We start from the raw sequence: 23,177 nt of genomic DNA on the forward strand, positions 1-23,177 counted from the left end.
TATCTACTGAATGTTATGTTTACGTTTCCTTTTACTCTTATGGTGCAAATTCAACAATTGGCAGGGGCACATCAGTGGTAAAACAAAACGAATAAGTGGCTGTAGCTGATCCTGAACGTTGCTAGTGACAACAGTTTTGAGTTTATAAAAACTGGTTAAAAAAATACGTTAGCAGCAAAAAATACATATTTTTTCCAACAAAGCAGTTTTTTTTGACAAATTAGCATATGATGTTCACTTTGTAGTTGGGTCAGGAGTGTGTCACTACCTGGTGACTTAAGAAACAGAAAAAAATGCATCCACTGTTACCTTTTCACACATTTGAACAAATCTGTTTAGGTACTATTTTGTGGCATGTGAGAATTAGCACTATTAAAGTGTTGAGGTTGTAGAGGAATTAAGTAACTAGGTGGAATAACAAAAAAATGAAAACAATTCTGATCTGTTTACTTATTCCAGCATGCTTCAGTATGTGGAACCTTGAAGGAAGGCTGCAATACTGTAAAACACCGTCACACTTTTTGACATATTATTCCCAAGTGAATCCTGGACCTTCACAGGTCTGTAGAAACCGGTTATATAAAATGTCACATTGATGTTGTCTTGCAGTTTCTGACAGATACTGAGCAGCCCTACAACCCCCTGTGTCTGTCTAAAGCTTTGCATCAAAGAGAGAGAGAAAGTCGTCCTCATCTGAAGTCTATTCCCTTAGATCAATTCGGAGAGCAAAAAGATGAAGTCCTACTTTGTCAATACCAATTTAGAACGGACATATTGAGATATGCCAGCTCTGATGTGACGGTCGCTGTGATTCTTTCAGCTTGAATGAGCAGCTGTGGCTCAAAATACGACGTCTCTCTTTGTTGTCATCCAGATTACAGTGTTTTCACTCAATGAACACTTCAGTTGTTTCCACAGCACTCAAAAACACAAACTAGTTACACATTGCTTAACCAGATAGCCACCCAATTCACAGCCAACAAAAAAACCCAAGTCAATAAAACAATAGAATGATAGAGGATGGGTACAAGAGTCAATCTGGTTTGTAAATACATAGGGTACAAATATCAGCTACAGAGACACTTAAATTGGTCAGACAATTAAAAGAAGGGAACTTAAGAACTACAAAATGGCTGCAGATCTGCCAATTGACAAATATGACATCTTAGTTGCACTGGTGCAGCCATATGAAGTTCAGCTGGATCCAAAAAGTTGGTCTGCTTGATGACCAACTGGTCGGAAACTCAAACATTTGATTTTGTTTCTCCAAATCAGTGCTCACGCCATAGTAGTCCAGGTTAAAAATTGGCAATTGGAAATCTACCATAAAAGTTTGATTGGTGGATTTCTAAACAGAGTTTTTCAAATGTACCATTTGCAACAAATTAATAAATAAAAACTAGCATTTTATTTTTCTTTTCTGTGTTGTTGTCACTTTAAGTAAACTTACATTTTTTGGCAACTGGAGCAAAAAAAAGTTGAACTTGAGTTGTGGATCCAGTATGAAAAACTGAGGATCAGGGAGAAATACTTCTGTGTGTGTGTGTGTGTCTGTCTGTGTGTGTGTGTTGACTTGGCCTACAGAAGAGAATTGATTTTCAAGGCGAAGCAGCAGCTGATCTTTGAATAGCAATGGAGGTAATTAAGAAGAGCTAATGGACTGTCGCTCTTTTTGGTCAAATTTATCTTCTGAGTGAATATTCATTCCAGCATTTCGTTCACTCCTAAAATCTGAACACTCACAGTTCACACAAATGAATATTAATTGTCATTTTTAGTCTCCTACATTAAAACTTTTCAAACTTCAATATTTTACTTTGAATGGAACATTTCAGGAGTGGTTAAGACTTTGTAGGTAGCCTCAATTAGGATCGTAGGGTTTCTTCTGTAACAGGAAACATCATGTTACATGATACTAACTACAAAAACAAGAGTAGAAAAAAAGCCATTAAAAACTACTTATGTAAGATCAGGTTTTTTCAGAAATCTAAACATACTACATATAGATGCTACCTTCCTTCTGTTTTTGCTTCACCATTCAGATATGCATACCAGCCTTTCAAACAAAAAATATTTCTCATAAAAATAAAAACAGCCCACAAGAAAAGACATAAGTTACTCACTGACAATAAATAATGTATTTATTTACATTGTTTTAAGTTGAGAAAGTTTATTGGTAATTATAGCAATGCAAATAAAGAAACAGGAAGGTGTGAATATAAACATCCTCGCATTGCATTTGTTTTTCACACTTTTTGCTTGTTATGGCTCGTTAAAAATGGAACAGTGTGAAGATTTTGAAGCCATAGAGATTCAGTCGGCTTCCAGATATTTATTTATGCATTAAATGTTATTCGCGTCGTTTGTGTTCGAGTTGAACACAAGCACTTTGCGGTTTTTCACCTGGTCATTGTAGTTTTGGTTTGTGATGCAGTGCACGGTTGTGGGGAGTTTAAGTGAAGCAGTGGTGAAGTCACTGCTTCACTTGTTTCTTTCGGATAGTAATATATATGTATATATAGTATATAAAATATTGTTAAATAGAGGTTATTTATTGGTTTTTAGAAGTTTAATAGAGTCAGCTTTCTACAACTGAGCATTAAAACACCAAGAGCTTAACAACATTATTAACCCAACCAGTAACAGATGGATGTAATGAGCTCAGCAGGCTTTTTTTCCCCTCCAGTAAAAATCACTTAATTTGGCTGAATATGCTGGATAAACACCTATCCTCATACTGGATTTATAACATTTTGGCGGCGATGTTTGGCAGTGTAATCTTCACTTTAGCGTGTGGGTGGTTGGCTGAAGATTACCCAACAGTTCAACTGAAAAGGTTTCGAGTTGTGTGCTCCTGTCAGATTGGCAGAGGATGGGGCCAAGTGTAACATTTCAAGTGCTGAAATGGAATAAGTGAAAGTAATCAGAAACAGCAGCGGGGGAGAAAATAAAAAAAAGTATGGACAAAGTGTCAAAGAGAGTGAGACCAGATACTGTGGCTGATGAAAAGATGAAGAGCAAAGGGGGACGTGTGCTGTAGTTGCAAGCTCATTAAACACCACATTAGCTGATGAGGAGGAAGAAAAAAAAAGTGTCTGAGAGATCATTGGATCCAAGGGGGGAGTGTTCAAGGGTAGACGCAACTTGATGAAAGTGTCCTAATCACTGCTTTCTGGGCAGAAAAAGATCAATCAGCAGCGACAGAGCAGACTGATGTAAAGGAAAGTTCCTGCGGTGATCCAACATTGGCTCCCCTGAGACTTCTCACATCATTACTTTGTTTTTTTTCCCCCCAATTACTTATCCACAGTTTGCTAAAGTGATTTTTCAGGCTGTTAGTGTACAAGTGCCTTAGCTAGCTGTTGCACTTGGAATGAACCCAAGCTGCAGGCATAACTGAATACCAGCACAAGCCAGTACTTAGAAATTATTTTTAATTAACCAAACAACCTAGTCGAGTCACTTTCACATTAACAGAAAAGTGATAAGACAAAGAAACACGTTGGAACAAACCAGTGACGTAGCAGTTCAAATGCTCACACTGTGTCTACTTCTCTGTACACCCTAACGAGGAGTATGTAAACCAATTTTCCTTTGTATATTTTTGTGACGTAGGTTAATATGAAAAAGACGAGTCTCTTACAGTATAAAGAACTTGGATCTTCTAAAGCAGATCCAAGTTCTGCCTTTGGAAATAAATAGAACAGCTTCATATGTAGCCATCAGAACTCATTCACCATTCAGTATCATTGAACTTAGTTTCTACTGAAGGCTCCTTACCTTCAGTGAGTAGTTTGCTTTCCATTGCCTCATAAATACTTGATACCAAAACTGATGACAGCCCAAGCACCTTTAAGGAACATTCTTCTAGATTTTACCAGCTAATTACAAATTATCATAGCATCTTACCAAACCGTTCTATAAACTTTGCTGAACATGCAGAACTAATTACTCACCATTTATGATTACAATGACAAAAAAAATGGACGTTGTGATTTTATCACTAATAATTTCCCATTTACTTGCAAGAATGGGAGAGTAAAAAAGCAACCTTGGCCTCGGAGTTGTAAAAAGCACTTCAAATCACTGCTTTGACCTTGCATGAAAGCAATTCAGCTACACACTAGTGAATAGAGGCAGAAAAGTAATGGCTGTGTCTGTTTTTAAGCTCTAAGGCAGCTAAGATCAAAACAGATTTTTTTTTCATGATAGGAATCAGGTGAATCAAAGCTATGATTCAAACAAACATGACTCAGTCAAAACACAGTTTATGTAATTAGCTGAAAGCAGTTGAATAGAGATGTGGGGGGTTAAGAAAAGGCACGGTTTAAAAATACACTGATTGTGTAACAGCTCCATGTTCCCCATCATGCTACAGATGGTAAATAAAAGGTCAGTGTTGATACATAAACACTGCAAAAAAAATCTAAGAGGAAATGTCAACACAACCATGCTACAGAAACGGATGTATAAAAATTACTACACCATAAAACAGCCTGATTGTCTAAAAATATCTGAACATAAAGGTACCTGGCTAATACAAATTTCACCAACATTAAGAAATTCAAATAATATCCTGAATAGGATTTCTGTCTAAAAGTAAGATTTTAGATGTCATGAAATGTTACATACTGCAAAAAGGAAAAAAACAAAACAATGGCGCATTAAAATTAAATGTAAAGTTCAGGGGTACATCGATAAATCTGCATTGATTTATTAAATGTTGAATGATCGGCGATCAGGTGTTAAGAGTTTAGATTTATGGGTCGAGCCAGAACATGACCCATAATTCGGGCAGGACTGGACCAGACCAAAATGATTTGCTTGATGGTCGGGTCAGGTGGAGTTGGGTTCTGTGGTGCTTTTAAAAAGCCTACAATACATTCAGCACAGTGAAAACCAAACAAGAATATACAATACAAAGTTGTGTTAATGTATTGTCAAAATGTAGAAGTTGGCAGCTTTGAGGAAAGAAAGGGGCAGAAGTTCATTAGACTGTAACAAGCGCAGCACCGTGCTGCGCTCCTATCAATCACTCTGCGTTTACAACATGCCACAAAACGGTGCCGGAAGATGTTAAACAAAAGCTAAAAATGGGAGAAGTTACACTGCTTACTCAAATTATGCCCTAAAAACAAAAGCAGTAAAAACGTAATTGTCGGGTTTATTCCGGCTCGGACGTACAATTAAAGTTAATTAGTGGGGTCGGATCGGGTCTCCGACACATCGTCTACGGGCTTGGGTCGGGTTGGGTTGGATTTTTTGGGCCTTTCTAAATAATTGTCCAATACTTGCAGATAAAACTGATCATATCCACCTCCACAAGTAAGGCTTTTTAAAAACCAGTGATCAGTCAGAAAAATGCAATCTGTGTTTAGCCTTAACCGCGTCTTCCTAGCTGGCATTTTATAGGTTTGTGCTCTTATAACTCCACTGTTCCTAAACTTTGAAAAGTATTTGTTACAATACTAGCTGTGCAGTCCATCATGTGCTGTGCATAATTGATTAAATGAGCACCTCTAGAGTAACATTCTCATTCACCTTTTCCACAGACAGGAGCTCCTTGAGGTCGTGCTGAAAATTGCGTTGCTTGATCACAGAATGCTAATTTGCTCAGGCTTCTTTAACCTGCCTCACCTTAAATAAGGCTGAACAAAGCAGATTCACTCCAGTAACTGATAAACATCCATAATTAGCTCCAGAGATGTTTAATAATTTGCCAGCAAACTTGGGCATGTTCTCTTTTATCACTTGATAAAGTGTAAGCATAGGTAGGTTTCCATTTTAACACCACAAATAAAACAACTGTTGTGACAGCAGAGCTGAACAAAATTGCATATGCATCGAATTAAAACCTTTTTTTTTATGATATTGCTGCGATATACTAGAGCCACTTAGAGAAGACATTTTCTTACACATTTTATTTCACATTTCTATCTGAGTTTATCATGTCTGAGAGCAGCCTGTTGGATTTGGCAGAGCAATATAGCTAATTTATGACTCAATATGAGCTTTCATTGCTACAGACTGAACCAGAAAGCTGCGCTGCAACAGAGGATGAAGAATAGAGCAAAGCTTCTAAGTGGAGAAAACAAAATGGAGCCCTTACCTTTACCGAGGTAGAATTATCCTTCAGATAAACACATGCTATTTGATCGGACTTTTTTCTGAAAACTTAGTAAAAATGTAACAGCTTGTAGGGAACCGTGACCCTTTGTCCATTAATAAAACAACCTCTCTGTGCATTGCATTAAACGCACCACTTACTGCGGTAATTACAACTGTAGGATTCGACCAGAATGGCAAAAAGTGTGGCAGGATGATAGTTTATGTAATTAGCGCCCTTCAATACAAATAAAAAGACAGGTTGCACTTTCAAGACGTTACCTGACTGAAATCAAAGAAGAACAGCAACAAATGTCTGTCTTTACACGCAGATAGTTACTTTTCAATCGTCATCTGCGACAACGGAAAGCTGATTCAGATGTTTCAAGCGGGCAAGAGTAAATGTTTTAATTATTTTTCATAAGAAACATTTCAGTTACAGGATCAGAGAATATTTCAGGGCCTGCTGGGATAAATGGACATTTTTCCAGAATCGCACACCTACTTTAGTTCACTAGGCATTGTAATGAGCAACCTTACATACAAAAGGCTACGCTCAAAATAGCTTCCTAAATGTTACAAAAACAACATTTTCAGTTCGGTAAGTTCTGATGATGTACAAAAGATTTTCTCTGATCCAAAAAAGGGTTAAAATTAGAGATGCAGGCTCAAATATTTACATCCACTCCCACCGATGGATGGCTAACGGACAGTTGAGTTCAAGTCTCTCTCTGGCCTGTTTGTTGATGTGTTTCCTGGTGATCTGTGCCATGTGCAACGGGGCAACCAAAGACTGACATCACACAGTTCTGGACTGAATCCAGCTTTTCAGATTAGTCCCATTTTTTGTTTTTCTCCAATTTATTTTATGTTGTGGTCTTGTGTGCTCTCTGTTATGACATACTAAGAAAACCGTAGCAACTATCTCCTTTAGTGACAGTTTAGTACTTTCAGAGTGCCGTTTACATTGGTCTATAGATTCCTAAATGTCCCTGCCCTCTGAATCTGTGTGTGAACACTTGCTTGTCTCACATGTCTCTGCATTGAACCTACATTAACAGACAACCTAGTTTTACCTTCCCCCCACTGACTGCTTGGAGGTAGACACTAGCCCCCGAGAGACGATGCATGGATGAACGGAGTGAAGAAATTGGAAGGATGGAACCTCTTAAATCTAAGCCTAAAGTGTTCAGTTTACAATGGTTAAGTGTTAACTGTGCAAAAACAAAACGTTTAAGATATTAAGCTGATTGTTTTGTTTATATAGACAGTAAATCTGTGCTGCTTTCCGTTTACTCCTCCACTGATTTTGCTTTATTTATTTATTTTTAAGAATATTAAAGTCCAGCTTGGTCAACTTTGGTTGTGCTGATTCCTCGATCATTATTGCTGTATTTTTAATCCACTTTCAAGTTGAGTCACTCTGCATTTGATTGCTTATTGATCCAAATGAAGGTGTAGCCACCGTTTTCATTGCCATTTCTAATTTAGGTAGAATTATAGATCGTCTTTTGCCCCTATAGATTCCAACGTTAATATTGTTTGAGGGGTAAGAAATGCTAGAGGTGACTAATACGTTTTAATTGCCTCCGTGAGTTGCTGTCCCAGGTGTAGCTACCATAGTTGCTTCTACATAAACTACATCAGCACAGACATCCACAATAACTAAATCACCACTGGGTTACTGCTTTGGACAAGAATGGACTTGTTTATTGTGGCTCCCATTGTATCATCATCTTACATCTTTCTTAGTTGAAGATTCAGTTTGTCAAAGCAAAAATATTGTTTTGCAGAGGTTTCTGCTTATAGTTTCCTTAATGTTTAAATAAATCTGAAACTTTTACCACATGCCATCATATTCCACAAGCACACTCATATTGACTTCATTGAGCATGTAATATGTGGCAACACTTTCTGTACCAACTTAGTTCCCCTCGTCTTAAATCCACTTTGACAACAGCTGTGTAGTTAGCTACAGATGTGGTAACATTTAATAATCCTGACACCAACACCAGATCTCGCCTGCATAAATAAATCATTCTCCACAGGATCATTGGCCCTCATGTTCTGCCACAGTCTGGCTCATCTCTGAAGTGTCCACAGGTCCACCTCATTTACCACAGAGGCAGAACAATGGGGACCGATGATGCAAGTGTGTGCAAAACAGATCTGATGCTGCGAAAATCAACACAGTCAATGTCAAGAGCCATAGTGAAGAAGAGCTGATGAGTTCTGTTAGAACTTCAGGATTTAAATGTACTTTTACTTGTGTAGCTAACAAAATGAAGATAATTTAGTTAGAGTGCTGTGTAAAAGTATTTGGCCTCTCACATATTTCACTCTGCCAACTTTTAAATCAAACTGAAAGTGGCTTTTAAATGATGAGTAACTTATTAAATTATTCTTAAGCGATATTAAAACAAGTAATAATCTCCACTTTTTTTAATTCACTAATTAAACGATCAACTACACTGTTTTGAAAAGCTGAAGTGAATTTCACCAGCCACACCCAGATCTGACCGCTGGCAGCCATGCAGAAACCCACAAATCACTTCAATAGAATATGTCCAATAACATGAAGGCTAAAAGATGTCAAGCAGCAACACATCATGCCTTGATCTAAAGGGATTCAACAGCACATGACAAACAACATCATTGACCTTTCATCTGTGCAGAAAGGATTGCAGAGTCATTTTTAAGACTTCGGGACTAGAATGAACTGCAGTGAGAGTCGCTACCATCAAATGGAGAAAACACAGAACAGCAGACAAGCAAAATTACTCCAGGAGCTCGTGGACGACTAAACGACGAGGTCATAAATGAACCCTGAATAACTTTAACTTGCCTGCGATAAAGCCAGTTTTCATGCATCATAAGAGAGACTGTTCCAAAACATATTTGCCAAAAGCTTCTGGATGATCAACCTAACTTTTGGTTAAATTTATGAAAGGTGTACACACAACGTTTGATCTACTTGAAAACATTTCTGAAAAAAACAAAAAAAAAACAAGAACAATAACAACGCTCAGTGGTGGTAGTTTAATGGTCTAAGGCAGACTTGCTGCTTGAGGACCAGGACAACTTGTAATGACAGAACCATAAATTCTGCTCTCAACCAGAAAGTCCTGAAGCTAAATGACTGGCCATCAATTTTGGTAAATAAGCTCTGGCACTCTTGGCTTATTCAGCAGGACAACAGTCCAAAACACAGCAGCAAGAGCATCTCTAAATGACAAACTAAAGTGCAAGTTTTGGAAGGGAAAAAAGTAAAAGTCTTGACTCAAATACAATTGAGATGCTGAAAAATAACCTTATTCAGGTGGTTTATGTTCAAAAACAAGTCAATGAATGACTTGGTGACTTTATCACAGTTAACTCTATGTCAAAATCACAAAAGAGAATTTATTCCCAATAACATTTTTAACAAATCTCTTAATTGCACTCTTTGTGTGCAGCTTTTCCAAACAATATCAAGATTAAGAAAGTTTCTAGTAATTTGCACTTGAAGTACATTGTGTCTCAAAAAATTCAACCTCAAAACAAAGGAAAACAAAAGCAACAAAACAAACCAAACTAAAAGGGCAGTATTGCTTAATGAAACCTAGCTTGTGAAGCTAGTTTTTCTAAGAACTACGCTCCAGGTTTTTTGATAGAGGTAGTATGTCCTTTATCCATTTTTTATATAAATCTCAAAGCAAATTACATGTGGCTGGTTTTTTAGACCAAAAATGCTGGATGGTCTTAACTTTGAGTCTGCCAGTATTTTGCCTCCCAGTCACCAATCAGAGCTGATCAAAATAAAATCAGTTAATCTAAATCTCTGGCTGATGGGCTGATGTATCTCTGCTTGAATATTTACTAGTAAGCGGATCAACCAGTATTCCTGCAGAAGCGCTTCATTAAATGGCATGTGGGCTATAATGCAGTGGGAATAAATGTGTAAATTCATATGCATTATTCTAATCACTCGCTCACTGAGAGTTTTCTTTTCTTTCTCATAATCTACAAAATACATCTTTCTGCTCCCTGCTGAGTAACTTAAAAGACTGATATGGCTGATTTTCCGTATTGCACTAAAACTTGCTCTTGAATTCTTATGCAAAGCCAGCTAGAGAAAGCTTTTATTTCATTAAGTAATAATCAGATTAATTGAATTAAAACTGTATTCTCAAGGCTTTTTGTTTGCTCCATCCAAATTAAAGTTTTTTCAAATAAAACGCCAAATGAGGGGGAACTTTAATTTGCTACTCTTGTATGTTTAATGTATTTAACTGGGTATTAAGATGCATATTGCACCAGCCACAAAGCAGAGATGCGGCACCCTTTGAAAACCCAAAGACTGCGACGTTCATGGTGCTCTCTGTGGAAACAATTTATACAAATGAACTAAACTGAGATGCATAACTTGATTCCTGTGCACACAGGCCATTCAGGCTGCTATTTTCGTTCGGACTTACCTGCAGCAAAAGTTGTTTTATTCCTAAGGATTATCCTTATTTACCAGGACTTGCATAATGTTTACTCAAATCATTTAGGTCGCATCATGTTAGCTGGAGCTGCACACTAATGATAATGAGGGTAGTCATGATAATGATCCTTGCTCCACATACCAACAGTGTAATGAATGAGAGGTGCCAACTCCTTCTGGGCTCAAACTGTTTCCATGCTGTTTACAGAATGACAAAAGAAGCTGCGAGGCAAAGACTGGAGACGGACCGGGAAGGTAGGAAACAGAAAGTTCCTTCATAGACAGTGGCTCTATTGAGCTGCAGACTGATGCATGCTGTTTGAGGCAAAAGCAGCTCCTCGAAATGGGAACAGGAGCCTTAAAGGTATGGAAACTGTGAGAAATAAACTGTGCATAGTGTACGCAGAGCATGGGAAAAAGGCCTCTGTTCCTAAACAGTTGTAACAGTTGAATATGTCTCATAAATCCAAGGTGCAATGTTTAAATGTATAAGAATTGGTATATACGTTTTTCATTATTTATCAACTTAGGATTTTGTCTTTCAAAGCCACTGCAACAATATTTCTTCCTGGTGTGTGCTGTATGGTGTATAGTCTGAATGACAATAAGATTGTGTCTATGGATGATAGATAAAATGGAAAGGTGACACTGCCTGTAGCCCCACAGTTATGGACAGAATGCTAAACGGGCAGAAAGGGAAAACAACAAACAAGAAAGTAGGACAAAGGAGAACACAGGAAAAAACCAGAACAGAATCTGTTTATATGTGCACCGTCCTGTACAAGGTTCAGTTTCCAGGCTCAAATTTTAAGAATCCCTTACAGACCATTTTTAATTACAAGTAAAACATAACATGCATGCATGGATGGATGGATGGATGGATGGATGGATGGATGGATGGGTGGATGGATGGATGGATGGATGGATGGATGGACTGTAGTGGCCCATGGATGGATGGATGGATGGATGGATGGATGGATGGATGGATGGATGGATGGATGGATGGATGGATGGATTGTAAGGGATAGATGGACATATTTACCAGGACACTCTTGTAAAAGAGATTTCTCATCTCAAGAAGTTTTTATCCTGATGATGATGATTCATGAATGGATCTTTTTCTTATGTTTAGAAAAACACTTCCCACCAAATGTAATACTTAAAGACTCTCCCAAACTTTGTCGGAAGTCTCTGTGTGTGCGTGCGTGCGTGTGTGTGTGTGTTGCAGATGACTGACCTGTGAGCACGGCCTTGGCGGAGGGTTCGGCCAGGTCCAGGGCGGACTTGCCGTCGGTGTTGCGGATGTTGGGGTCTGCTCCATGCTGCAGTAGCACTGTGCAACAACAGGGCAGACACAGACAGTAGCTGAGCTCCTGAACGGACACGCAAACTCCCCGACAAACACCTCCACTCAGTCCCCATCCTGACGCTCCGCCTCCCGCTCCGTACACTGCCCTGGCTGAGCCGCCACTTCTTTCCCCAGCTTCCTCCTCCGCTGGCCCTCTCCCTCCAACGGCCGGGACTCCGGGACCCCCGGGCAGCGTTATGGCGTGCCCTGCTTCGCGCTTCTCATCTCCTCCTCTTTCCCCAGCTGCTCCTCCTCTGTTGCTAGTGCTGATCCCTCCGCTGCCCCCAGCTGCCCCTGCCCTGCGAGCCATGCCGCTGATGTAAACAGACATGTCAAAACAAAACAGCACCGAACTGCTTCGCTGAGGCACTCCGCCGCAAAAATAACTGTGGGACCTAATTAAGCGGCAACGTGACAGACCACCGAAGCCATCGCACTTCCACGATAGCGGGAAGGGGGAGCTTCCGACTGAACAAAACGGACAAGTAGAGAGGAGCAGGACCGGGGGGGAGCTAATCGAGGCATCGACAGCGAGGAAGGAGTGCGAGCGGAGAGACCCTCGCCTCTCCGACTGAGTGAGCGATGCAGCGGAGAGGAAGATGAGAGAGAGGAGAAAAGAGGAAGGAGGGAGGGGGCAGAGGGGATGAGAAGAAGGGACAGGGAAAGCAAAAACAAGAGGACTGGGAAATAGCGGCAGAGCGGATAGAAAGATTCAGATTAGACTGAAGGAGGGGAGGATAGAAAGAGGGAAGAGAAGAGAGTTGTGTGCCTTGCAAACAGGTATGAGCTGAATAACAAACTCTGCCCGCACTCCGTTTTGCTGTAAATTAGCTCTTTTGAGGGCGCCGGTGTCGATTCTCTGCCTCCCGACGTGCCACTATTGTGATTGTTGAGCGGCTCCCACTGCACATGCCCTTTGACTCAGAGGCACTTAACAATGCACTGCTAAAATCCGCCAGAGAGGAAAGGAAAAACAGAGACGATCGGGCATAGACTTCTGCTCTCGGACCGAGGCAGAACATAGCTACTGCTGCTTAACAACAACTAGACGCCTAGAAAAAGGATTCAGAGTCAGAATCGCTGTGTGTTAATGGGGAAGGAAGTGACGGAGCAACACAAAGTAACACACAACTGAACTGGAAGGCAACAACGCTAAGTGACATAAAACCAACACCGCTCACGACCCTGGAGGTAATGACAGCTTCATGCAGTGAGACGGCTCTTCTTCAGCTGATTGGAAGATGGACAAAGCTAAATACAGAGCAATGTTGGATGATTCTGTTAAATGCCATTAGAGGCTGGAAATGGGTGAGAAGGTTCTCCTTCTATAAGGACAACAACCCCTAATTTCAAAGCTCAGATCAACCAATTGGCATAAATGCGACATGTGAGACCATTTGGAAAAAAGCACTGGAAAAAAGCAATTTGGAGAAGCATACAGGACGCATGTTACAACAAATAAGTTAAATGCGTTGAATGCAATAAAAGAAATGATACATACACAATTGACAACATAAAATGTGGCTCAGAAAAATTGGAATATCAAAGTATTCCAATTTTTAAAGCCTTCATTCCTTACAGCCTAACAGATTTAAAGACATTTACAAACATCTCTGCCTTTGTTTTTTATTATTCATATCCCACATCAGAGAATTAATGAGAATAGGGCTCTTATTGCCTCACTGTGACTTAAAACTGATAGTGAACTTTGGTTAATTTTAATTAATATGGTCAAAATTTGCGAAATTGATATTGTAATTAAAATATTTTACTTACATCATTGTTCGTAATTTAGAAAATGCATTTTTGCTGCTCATTATAGTGTGACTGAATGAATGTTTAGCACTGCAGCTATTTTTTTTATTTTTATTTAAATTTTGCTCAGCTTCATTGTTTTTGTCAATTTTAATTCATGCTTTATAAAAGTGCACCAGAATTATTGGAGAACACCCATTTATGAAATGTAGATTAGATTTATGTAATGGTGTTGTATCATTTATTTGCGTTGCCTTGCTGCATCCCATCAAACCCAGAAGTAGCTCAAATGAATATACGATTGGTCCAAATAATCTGTGTCAATGCTTGAAAACTCCACATATGTTCTCAATCCAATCTGAGCTTTATGTAGCAAAGAAGACTGGAAAACAAAATGTAAATCTTTTGCAGGGCTACAAAACATTAGAAAATTCTCCATAGGCTGCATCAGTTATGATTTATGACTATTTTCTCTTGTTTTTTCTTATTGTGCTTCCTACATTTTTAGCTTTTTGGTCAAAGTCATTTATGAGCATCTGCTGCAGTGAGTCTCTCTCCAATTTGCAAAAATATTACATCAGCATATAAAACACAGGATCATCACACTTTGAATACATTAGCCAAAAGTTATTGCACTCCAAACAGTCCTTTGCAATATGAATATTCCACACACTGATATTGGGATGAAAATACATTTGCAATATATTGTGTAGTCTTTGCCTCTTATAGTTATGAAAAGTTGGTAACGACATACTACAAAAAGAGATGAAGCTGACTGTGTGTGGAGTGGGAGTCTGCATCTAAATTTTATATAATGCAATACTTTGTGTTGGCCCATCAAACAAAATCCCCATAAAGTCCAATAAGATTTGCGGTTGTAACGTGACAAGATTAGAAAAAAGTGCCATGACACTGCAGGTCTACGACTCTCATCCAGAGGATAAATCCATGCCTATAAAAATGGCAGTCTGATTTCAAGTAAAACAACCTGACGCAAGCTAACAACTCCAATTCCATCAACAACCGTCAACATCTAACTCACTTTCTGTCGAGTCTCCAAAGATTATGCTTTTCCCATAATAGCTGCTAAAGCCCTCACCAAACAACCCAAATCCTTTTTATTTTTATTTTTGTGCGGGATTAGTTTTCAGGACAATGTCAGATTTGCAGCCTTTTGATGGACAACGTCTGTGCTAAGGCACATGTAGTCGACACAAAAAGAAGTCACACACATTCAGATGGGCTTCCTAGTCCTGCAGCTTTTAAATGTGTAAAAATGATAAAAGGAAGACATTAATGAAAGCAGTTCTTCTCAAGTACAATCACACTTTTAGAAGTGAGAAAACGCTGTGCTGTGGAGCGAGTGTCTTGATCAGAGTTCAAATGAAAGCCTTCAGGTGTTTAAACAGCAAAAAACTTCTAAAGCTGTTTTAAAATGTAAAACTACTTATCTCTACTGCAAAATAACCAATTATATCCAACTTTTAAATGCAGGTATATGAAAATGACATCTGATTTTTTATTAGAGTGTGGGGGCTTCATACCCTAATAAGGGAGAACTTCAAATCTTTCATGTGCTAAATAAAGCATAAAGTTTTCACTCTAGACTTCTGAAAAGTAGTGGCAAACATATTCCACTATGCCAAGCCACTAACTAGTTTTAACTGCATGTAATCCTACAGAATAAGGCAATAATAACAATTAGAAACCAACAGTTTTGTTGTTGCATCAGTGCCAGGTTTTACATTAGTTGCTTTGTTTGAAATTGAAGAACCCCCTGTTCTTCAAATCCAATAAATTAACGCCTCCAATAAAGCAGGGTGCCCCCTTCTTCATCTGGCTTCAAACCAGATTATAAAAGACTGATGGACATAATTTAGTGGCTTTACTTCCACTTGAATGTGGAAAACAAAAGGATTATGTAGCCAATCAACTTCAAGTTAAAAAATTCTTGCAAACAGCATAAAAGCAAAAAGCAACTGTTGAATGGCCTATAAAGTCACATATGTGTTATTATAAATGCAGGTAAAACTGGTCAGTAAACCACTAAACTTTTAACATTAGCAAATAAATTTTAAAGATAAAAAGTTGCCATGTGTGTTCCTCGTTATTAGTAATGCTAGCTAAAGTTTAATCTTTGTGTTAACCCTTTAAAAACACACATCTAGTTATAGGTACAGCTGCATTATGCTATAATTTTTTATACAAGTAGAGCTGTTCAAAATGAGTAGCTGTAAAGCCAACAGTGCCTCTGTGTTTTATTAAGATTAATTTATGCAGTAATCAAACCTAAAATGACTGATTTACAACAACAGTCTTCAGTCAGAGGCTTTTTCAGAGTCGGTGTAATATTGACTGCCCAGGACTACTCTTTGAAGAACATTGGATAATAGGATTTACAAAAAAAAATGATTTATTTTGTCAAGGGTAATGAAATTGAGAACTGGTTAGTTTTAACCCAATAAAGCTGAAAATGGAGAGGGATTTCATTTATCAGCATGAATTAAAAAAGGACAGCTTCACTAGAAGAAAATGAAAGTTTTTTAAGTTTTCCAAACTGAGAACTTTAGATGACATTATACCTCCAGCAACTAAGAGACAAAGTTCTGCAACAAATTGTTATGGTTAATTGTGCTCTTTTGGCTCAATTTCTTGAACAAGGGTTTTAAGTAAACCAAGAAATGACTTGAAATATATTTTTCAGTGACCTTAATTGAAATCCTCCAAAAATGAACAGGTCAAAGAAATGCCAAAATGGAAATTTGGCATCAGCTGGAAGATTTCCAACTATTGAATCTCTAGAAAAATAACTTTTCTTCTTTTAAAAATAAACAACTTGATGAAGGTTGTACATGCTTTGTTTTGTTTGGCATTAAGACTGAAATATCACAACTCAACAAAAGTACACAAATATGAGAAAACCAGTTTTAAAACATGACTGAAGAAAAACGCATTTATTATCATCATGAGTATTTGTATTCAACACAGCACGCCATTGCTCCCTTATTGCTACATGGTATTGCAGTGACGGACCCCCACCACCCTCCCGCTACTGCAGTCAAGGACATTCAGATCCAGCAGAGGAATGACAAGTAGAAAGTGCATTGTACATTTTTTTTTTTTTTTGCCAGAGGGGTGAAAACGATGAACACTGAACCTTGAAGTCCTGTAGGTGCCAGAATTTTATTTTATAATGTGACCTGAAAATGTTTGCTTTTAGCAGGTTCTGAACTTCTGTCAGACTGAACTGCATGGAGGTGCCAGCATTTGATATTCTCCAAAATGATGAAATCCAATTGTTCGCATAATGTGCATGGGTTTGCATTTCCACATTCTTTCAACTTACAACCCACAACTTAATGTCATGTATCAATTATTTAAATCTTAAATCCTGGCTTTGCACTCTCCTGTACAAGACTAAGTTTGTAAGATGCAGATTTTAAGAACCCCCTCTTTTCTTTCTTTCTTTTTTTGTCCTTTTGATGCCACTGTGAATGAAATGTAAAACCAAAACATTACAAAAATAAGGTATGGTTGGTTCTTCTGTATTAAAATCAAGAATAGTAAAAACTGTAAATTTTTTGTTTATGCCTCCTGCAGCAGCTTTGTGCTTTTCACAGCCTTAAACCCAATAGTGCTAGTCTTAGAAGTTTGTTCTTTTTCCTACTGACTGCACCTTGTAAGAGTTTGCAACAGAAGTTCAGCCAACTGGTGACATTTTTTCAGTTCCCCAAGAGGGACCAAAAAAAAAAAAAAAAAAACTGGCTAACACAAAAGCCAATGAACATTTTTACGCACGACTCAAACTTTTGCCCGACAGAAACATCCAGCAAGATAAAAAAAAAATAAAAAAAATAAATTTACAACATTATATAGTGCTGCCATGACAAAATTTAACACCTGTTAATGAATTTAAGGCCAACTTCCTTTTAAAAAAAATTATTTTAAGATGTTTTTAAGAATGCACAGATATCCTGGATTGAGATGGATTCTAAAGGACATTCAGTTGATTTTTAGTGATTTTTACAACAAAAGCAGTTTAAAACAAAAACACTGACAGACATGTTTGTTGCTCATCTGTTTATTTTACCAAAGACTCATTCTGCTAATCCAAAACTGCGAGGATGGGGATATGAAAAGAATGGATCAATCAATATTGTCAAATCTGTTTCCTTCCAGTATAATTTCACAGATTATTTTTGTTCAGAAGATTGTCTACTGTCAGTCAGTCTGCTCTCGCCTGCCAGCTTCAGTTTATGGCTGACTGACAGGCATCTAGATGTGATGTCAGAAAAGTCCAAACAAAGGCCGAGGCTGCCGTGGAGTGAAGGAACCAAACACCTCTGTAATGCTTTTGAGGCAGCCTCTGAAATACTAATGTGAAATACCAGTGAGACACAAAAATCAATGGCCTCTTCTCCCCACGATGAGTATAAACACTGATGCGGTAATTGCAATTTATAGGATATTTGATGCTTTATTGTAGATGGGAAATGAACGCATCCAGCCCGTGGGTGGTTCATTACAGTTTCTAAAACGAATCTGTGACGCCACAAAACTCAAGGTTGTGTCCTGACACACACACACACACACACACACACACACACACACACAACTCGACAGACAACCGCAAACGCACACTTTATGTTAATGCCAATACAGATTTTAATATCAAGAAATTATGCACGGCGTTAACTAAAGTAATGAAGGGATGTATTCACGTCACAGAGGAGCCAACAGCTTTTACTGTGCTGAAATTAACAAAGCAGCAGCGTTTTTTTGTTTTTTTTTCTCGTTTTGTTGCCTTCGCACAACGGTCTACTTTTGTCTTAGAGGGCAAAAAGACAATAAGCTTAGACATTTACATTCACCGGACAGTGAGACAGTAAAAGGCTCCCATTCACACAACCACTTGTAATGTACGGGCGTTGGCATCTGTTTCTGTGGGCTTACCTATGCATACATCAATCTTGCCCTTGATAGCTGCTTCGTGTAGCGGCGTGTAGTTCCAGTTGTCTCGAGCGTTGGGGTCGGCGCCTTGACACAGAAGCAAGGACACCACCTAAAACAAGATTTAGAATTACATCAATAGTCTATTGAAGAACAATGTTTTGGTTTTACAAATTTACAGAATTAGGTATCCCGAAGTATCAGCAAGGCTCCAAGCAGGGCTGCACAAAGCATAGAAAATATATTGTTTTCACAGCATGACTGCATGCAATGCTAATATCACAAAAAAACATGCTGTAACTGGATATATTTAAGCTAATTACAAAAGTAGAATGCATTCAAAAACACAGATTGATTCTTGTTTTAATAAGAATGCAATTGTAGAGTCATTACAAAACTACAACTCAGCTGTTCCTAATCAAATGTATCCAAATGCTACTTTTTTTAACAGAACCATGTAGGGAACCAATATGAAAATTTGGGCCGATATCAATACTTCTGCTGTGGTCAATAACTAATATTATCGATAATGCATACATCATACGTAATATATACTTCCCAACCCTGTTGACCATGTCTTTAAAACATCAAAAACCACAGACATGAGTCTGATCTTAGAGGCAGAAGGGCAAAAAAAAGTATTGGTGAAATAGTTAAAAGTTTGCACCTCAGAATGACCAAAAGAGCAAGCATTGTGGAGCGGGATGAGCCCCCCGTCGTCTCGGGCGTGCACGTTTGCGCCTGTCTGGAGCAGGTGATCCACCACATCTTTCCGTCCAAAACCTAAGACAAAAGATGAAAGTGGGCAGGGTGCTGATTAGAAGGGGGAAAAACCCTAACCCTGATCTATTTGCACACATTCAAATCAGCTAGTTGTGTCATCCATGTTGATGACCATATTAAATATACACAGTTTGATCAGGGTGTTGACTCAAAGGTAACACTTAGAGATGTGTGATGTCACTTTTATGACACTGTTCAGGCTGAACTACTAAGAAGTCAAGTACAGAACTGCATAATGACTCACTGTAGAAACAGGGCTAGCATAAACGCTGGCTGATAAAGCTAACATTTGACCAATATTTAAAAGTAGGATCAGCTACGCATCGATTCTGTGCGAAAGCATGCTTTGAGTCGGCTGTATCTAAGAAGACAACGCATTCAGGATGGAAACTCTGACAGTTTCAGCTAGACAATGAAATCATTCTTTTTTTGGAGGGTGTGTGAGGAAAGACGATGGGATGTGAATCCCCTAAAACGTTTCCACCACCAAATCTATGGAGCCAAAAAGCAGAAAGAAGCAGCTGCTTCAGGGAGTTCATTTCAGCCCACCAGTACACATACGTAGCATTTTATGCTACATATGCTAACTGCATAATTTTCTCACAGCATGATAACCTTGAGTAAAAATAGAAAAGAATGTTTAATTACAACAAAGGACCAACAGTTAATCCAAACTGTGCTAAAATACTCTAATGAATTCATTATTAGAGGTAATCATGTTGCTAAAATTGTGTTATTTTGAATATTTGTGAATATTTTGGTTATAATATCTGGACTGAATAAAAAGTAAACAATGAAAACATAAAATCAGAACTTTAATAGTCGTTGGAAAAAAAAAACAACCACCATGATTTATTGGTCCAAATAATTGGGGAGAAATACATGGGGTAATAGCCCTACTTTAGTACCTGACTCAATATTGCTATTTGGTGCTAAAATAAAGGGCTATTTCCCCGTTTGCACTCAATTCTTCTGTAATTATTGAGGCCGCAATCAGCGGTTTTTACCACTGTAGGGAAATTGACACGTATTAATCTGCTTGATGTGTGATGGGACTATGTGGATTCTAGGGCTGTGTAATAATATCAATATTGCAATATATATCGATATTTTCTTTCCTAGAAAAAAATCGATATTCATCCGAAAGTATCGTAACATCCAACTGTCACCTTGCTCACTCACTGCTTGCTTTGCCGGGAGAGTGATTAGGTCATCAGGCTTAGAGTGATTCCTTCAAATGTTAAGTGTCAAGGTTGAAAAGGTATCAGACTATTCAGAGCAGGGTACTTGGTGCACTTTATTTACTTTACAAATGCATGTAAGCTACAGTTTGTACTGTTTCAATTAAAAGAAACATGTTTTCTCACCACTTCTTTGATTCATTTTGGCCAGCTGTCAACTTTAAGTCTGTGTCCATGTCCAACCAGAGCCAGGTATTGTGTAGTTGGTGCAGGTATTGTGTAGTTGGTGCTTTTAATCAGTTTTCAGTTAAATTAATTTAATCCAACTCTATAACAGTCACAAAATTTCACCAAAATCACTCTGTCCCTCTAAAATCTTTCAGAAAATCGCAAAAGTGTATTTAATTGTTTCTTTTGCTGAATATCGCAATACATATCGTTTCATGAGCAGAATAACGTGTATCGTATCGTGAGATTATTGTATCACAACAGCCCTAGTGGACTCTCTGTTCAGCTTGAATATTAAATAAACTAAATGAAAATTAAATGCAATTGGATGTCATTATGTTTAACAAATGACGGGTAAAATAGATTATGACGTTTTTTTTAAATCCCATCGGTCAATATGACGGACAACAGAATTGACCATCCTGATCAATAAATATCGGCATTGGCCAGGGAAACCGATATCAGCCAAAAGTTAAATATTGACTAAATTTCGACAAATCTGAAAGTGACGTGAATTAAAAAAAATATCTGTACTTTCTTTATTTCTGTTATTTTTCTCTCCAAACGTTGCCGCTTATGGAAGAAAACTTGTTGCACGTGAGATTAAATGCACTCGGTGCTCACACTTTTCCTGTTCTTGTTGCTCTTTGGCTCGACAAAAACAATCTTTTCATAGCAAAACAAAATTTATTTATTTTTTTTAATTATTATTATGCTTTCATATGGTTACCTGCAGCGAAATGCAGGGGTGTAGATTTCCGTCCAGCCATGTCTTTGGCGTTCACATTCACCGCATCTACGAGTTTCTTGACTCTGGAAACGTCCCCGTTTCGACAGGCTTCAAATAGCTCTCTAAAAGCGCCGTTTGCATCGCCGCTAATAGTGCTGCTGCAGCTGCGGGGGTTAGCACTGCCAGAGTCCGGCGTAGAGCCAGGGCTAGTCTCGCTTCCCTCGGTGGTGGTCGGGGAGCTAGTAGTGCTGCTGCTGCTGCTGCTGGGTGTGAGGGCCAGAGCCGGGGAAGTGGTGTTGGGAGAGGTCAGCGCTACCTCACCATCAGCCACGTTTTCCATTTCTGCTCCAAGGGAAAGAGGGGAAGCATCTTCGGCGGGTGCAGACGGCGAGTCCGGCGGGCTGACGGGTACAGATGCGCTGCGAGGGGGTGAGGACAGCAGGGCGCTCAGCTGCTGCTGCTGCTGCTGCTGGGAGGAGCGACGAGGCGTCGCCATTTTCACAACACAACAGTCCCCAGCAGCAACACAAACACTGCTGACAATTTCCTGCCTGGAAAACCAAACTTCCGCTCGGGATTACCAGGATAACAGCTGCTTGGCAAAAACTTAAATGAGACATAAGTCATCTAGGGTGGAAGTTCACGGAAACAAATAAAAATAAAAAAACGAAAAAATACCCTAGGTTTTGTGAAGGAATTTATTAAATACTTTATTACGTCGTTAGATTTCTAAATAATGTCTTGTTCTGTTATGTGATTATTTTATGCGCGAATTTGATGTTCTTTATATCAGTTTCAGTAGCTTATAGCTGCTATATTGAACAATGTTGACATATCTGGGAGCATAAAGTTCAATTTATTTTCAAAAAAATAATTACAGACTGTTCGGTGGCTCAATTAGGTTTCCCCAGGCTTCCTCCCAAAGTCCATAAACAGAACTTTTAGGTTAAATGATCCCTCTAAATTCCAGTTTGGTGTGAATTTGTTCGTACATGGTTATTGGATGTGCCCCTATGATTGACTGGCCATCTGCCCAGGTGTAGAAATCAATGCTTTTTTTTCTTTTACACGTTCAGATTTCTAAAGGTAATTAAATAAAAAAAATAAATCCTTAAACCCAGAGTAGACAAACAACATGGTCCAAGGTGTCTGCAATATTAACAAAAAGGATGTTTAAATGCACTTTTGAAACATAAACCTTAAGCAAGTATCCAGTAATGTTACAGCTGTTACACTTATTTGCCATCAGATGGCAGCAGACTTTCTAGGGTAAAGCCTTGAGAGGTTTAGCTTTCACAGCATTCATTGAAAATGTAAAAGATGAACTCAAACAAATGTTTTAACAAATGAAAATTCATGATTCAAAGTTGGAATATTGTGCAGTCCATTAAAACAAAATGTAATGATGTATGTTTAGACTAATGTGTCTGTCAGTTACCTCTTTAGATTTTTATAAACAAGCTCAATAATTGTCCCACAGCTAAGCAAAAATGATGACTACAAATTAATAATATATGTGTCCAATATCTTTTGTTTACTAACAACTTTTTAAATGAATTATGAAACATCTAAAATGGCATCATTGGCATCTGAACACTTCGTCAGTCAGCTCGTCAGTCGAAACTGTAA

At 38.4% G+C, this 23,177-nt stretch overlaps 1 protein-coding gene across 1 annotated transcript in view; it reads right to left on the reverse strand.

Annotated features, from left to right (window-relative positions):
- The window catches only part of LOC106952548 (tankyrase-1-like), an 82,169-nt gene extending 60,073 nt beyond the window's left edge, over positions 1 to 22,096 (reverse strand). Inside the window, exons 1-4 of the mRNA XM_015040719.1 lie at positions 21,549 to 22,096; positions 19,294 to 19,409; positions 18,630 to 18,738; positions 11,811 to 11,906 (exon numbers count right to left, since the gene is read on the reverse strand). Of these exons, the coding sequence (XP_014896205.1) occupies positions 11,811 to 11,906; positions 18,630 to 18,738; positions 19,294 to 19,409; positions 21,549 to 22,044 (817 nt within the window). The 5' untranslated portion in view covers positions 22,045 to 22,096. The remainder of the gene's footprint in view (positions 1 to 11,810; positions 11,907 to 18,629; positions 18,739 to 19,293; positions 19,410 to 21,548) is intronic.
- Positions 22,097 to 23,177: the final 1,081 nt, after the last annotated feature.

The sequence above is a fragment of the Poecilia latipinna genome, unplaced genomic scaffold (assembly GCF_001443285.1).
Source record: "Poecilia latipinna isolate Pla-1442-1.1 unplaced genomic scaffold, P_latipinna-1.0 Scaffold524, whole genome shotgun sequence".
Taxonomy (NCBI): domain Eukaryota; kingdom Metazoa; phylum Chordata; class Actinopteri; order Cyprinodontiformes; family Poeciliidae; genus Poecilia; species Poecilia latipinna.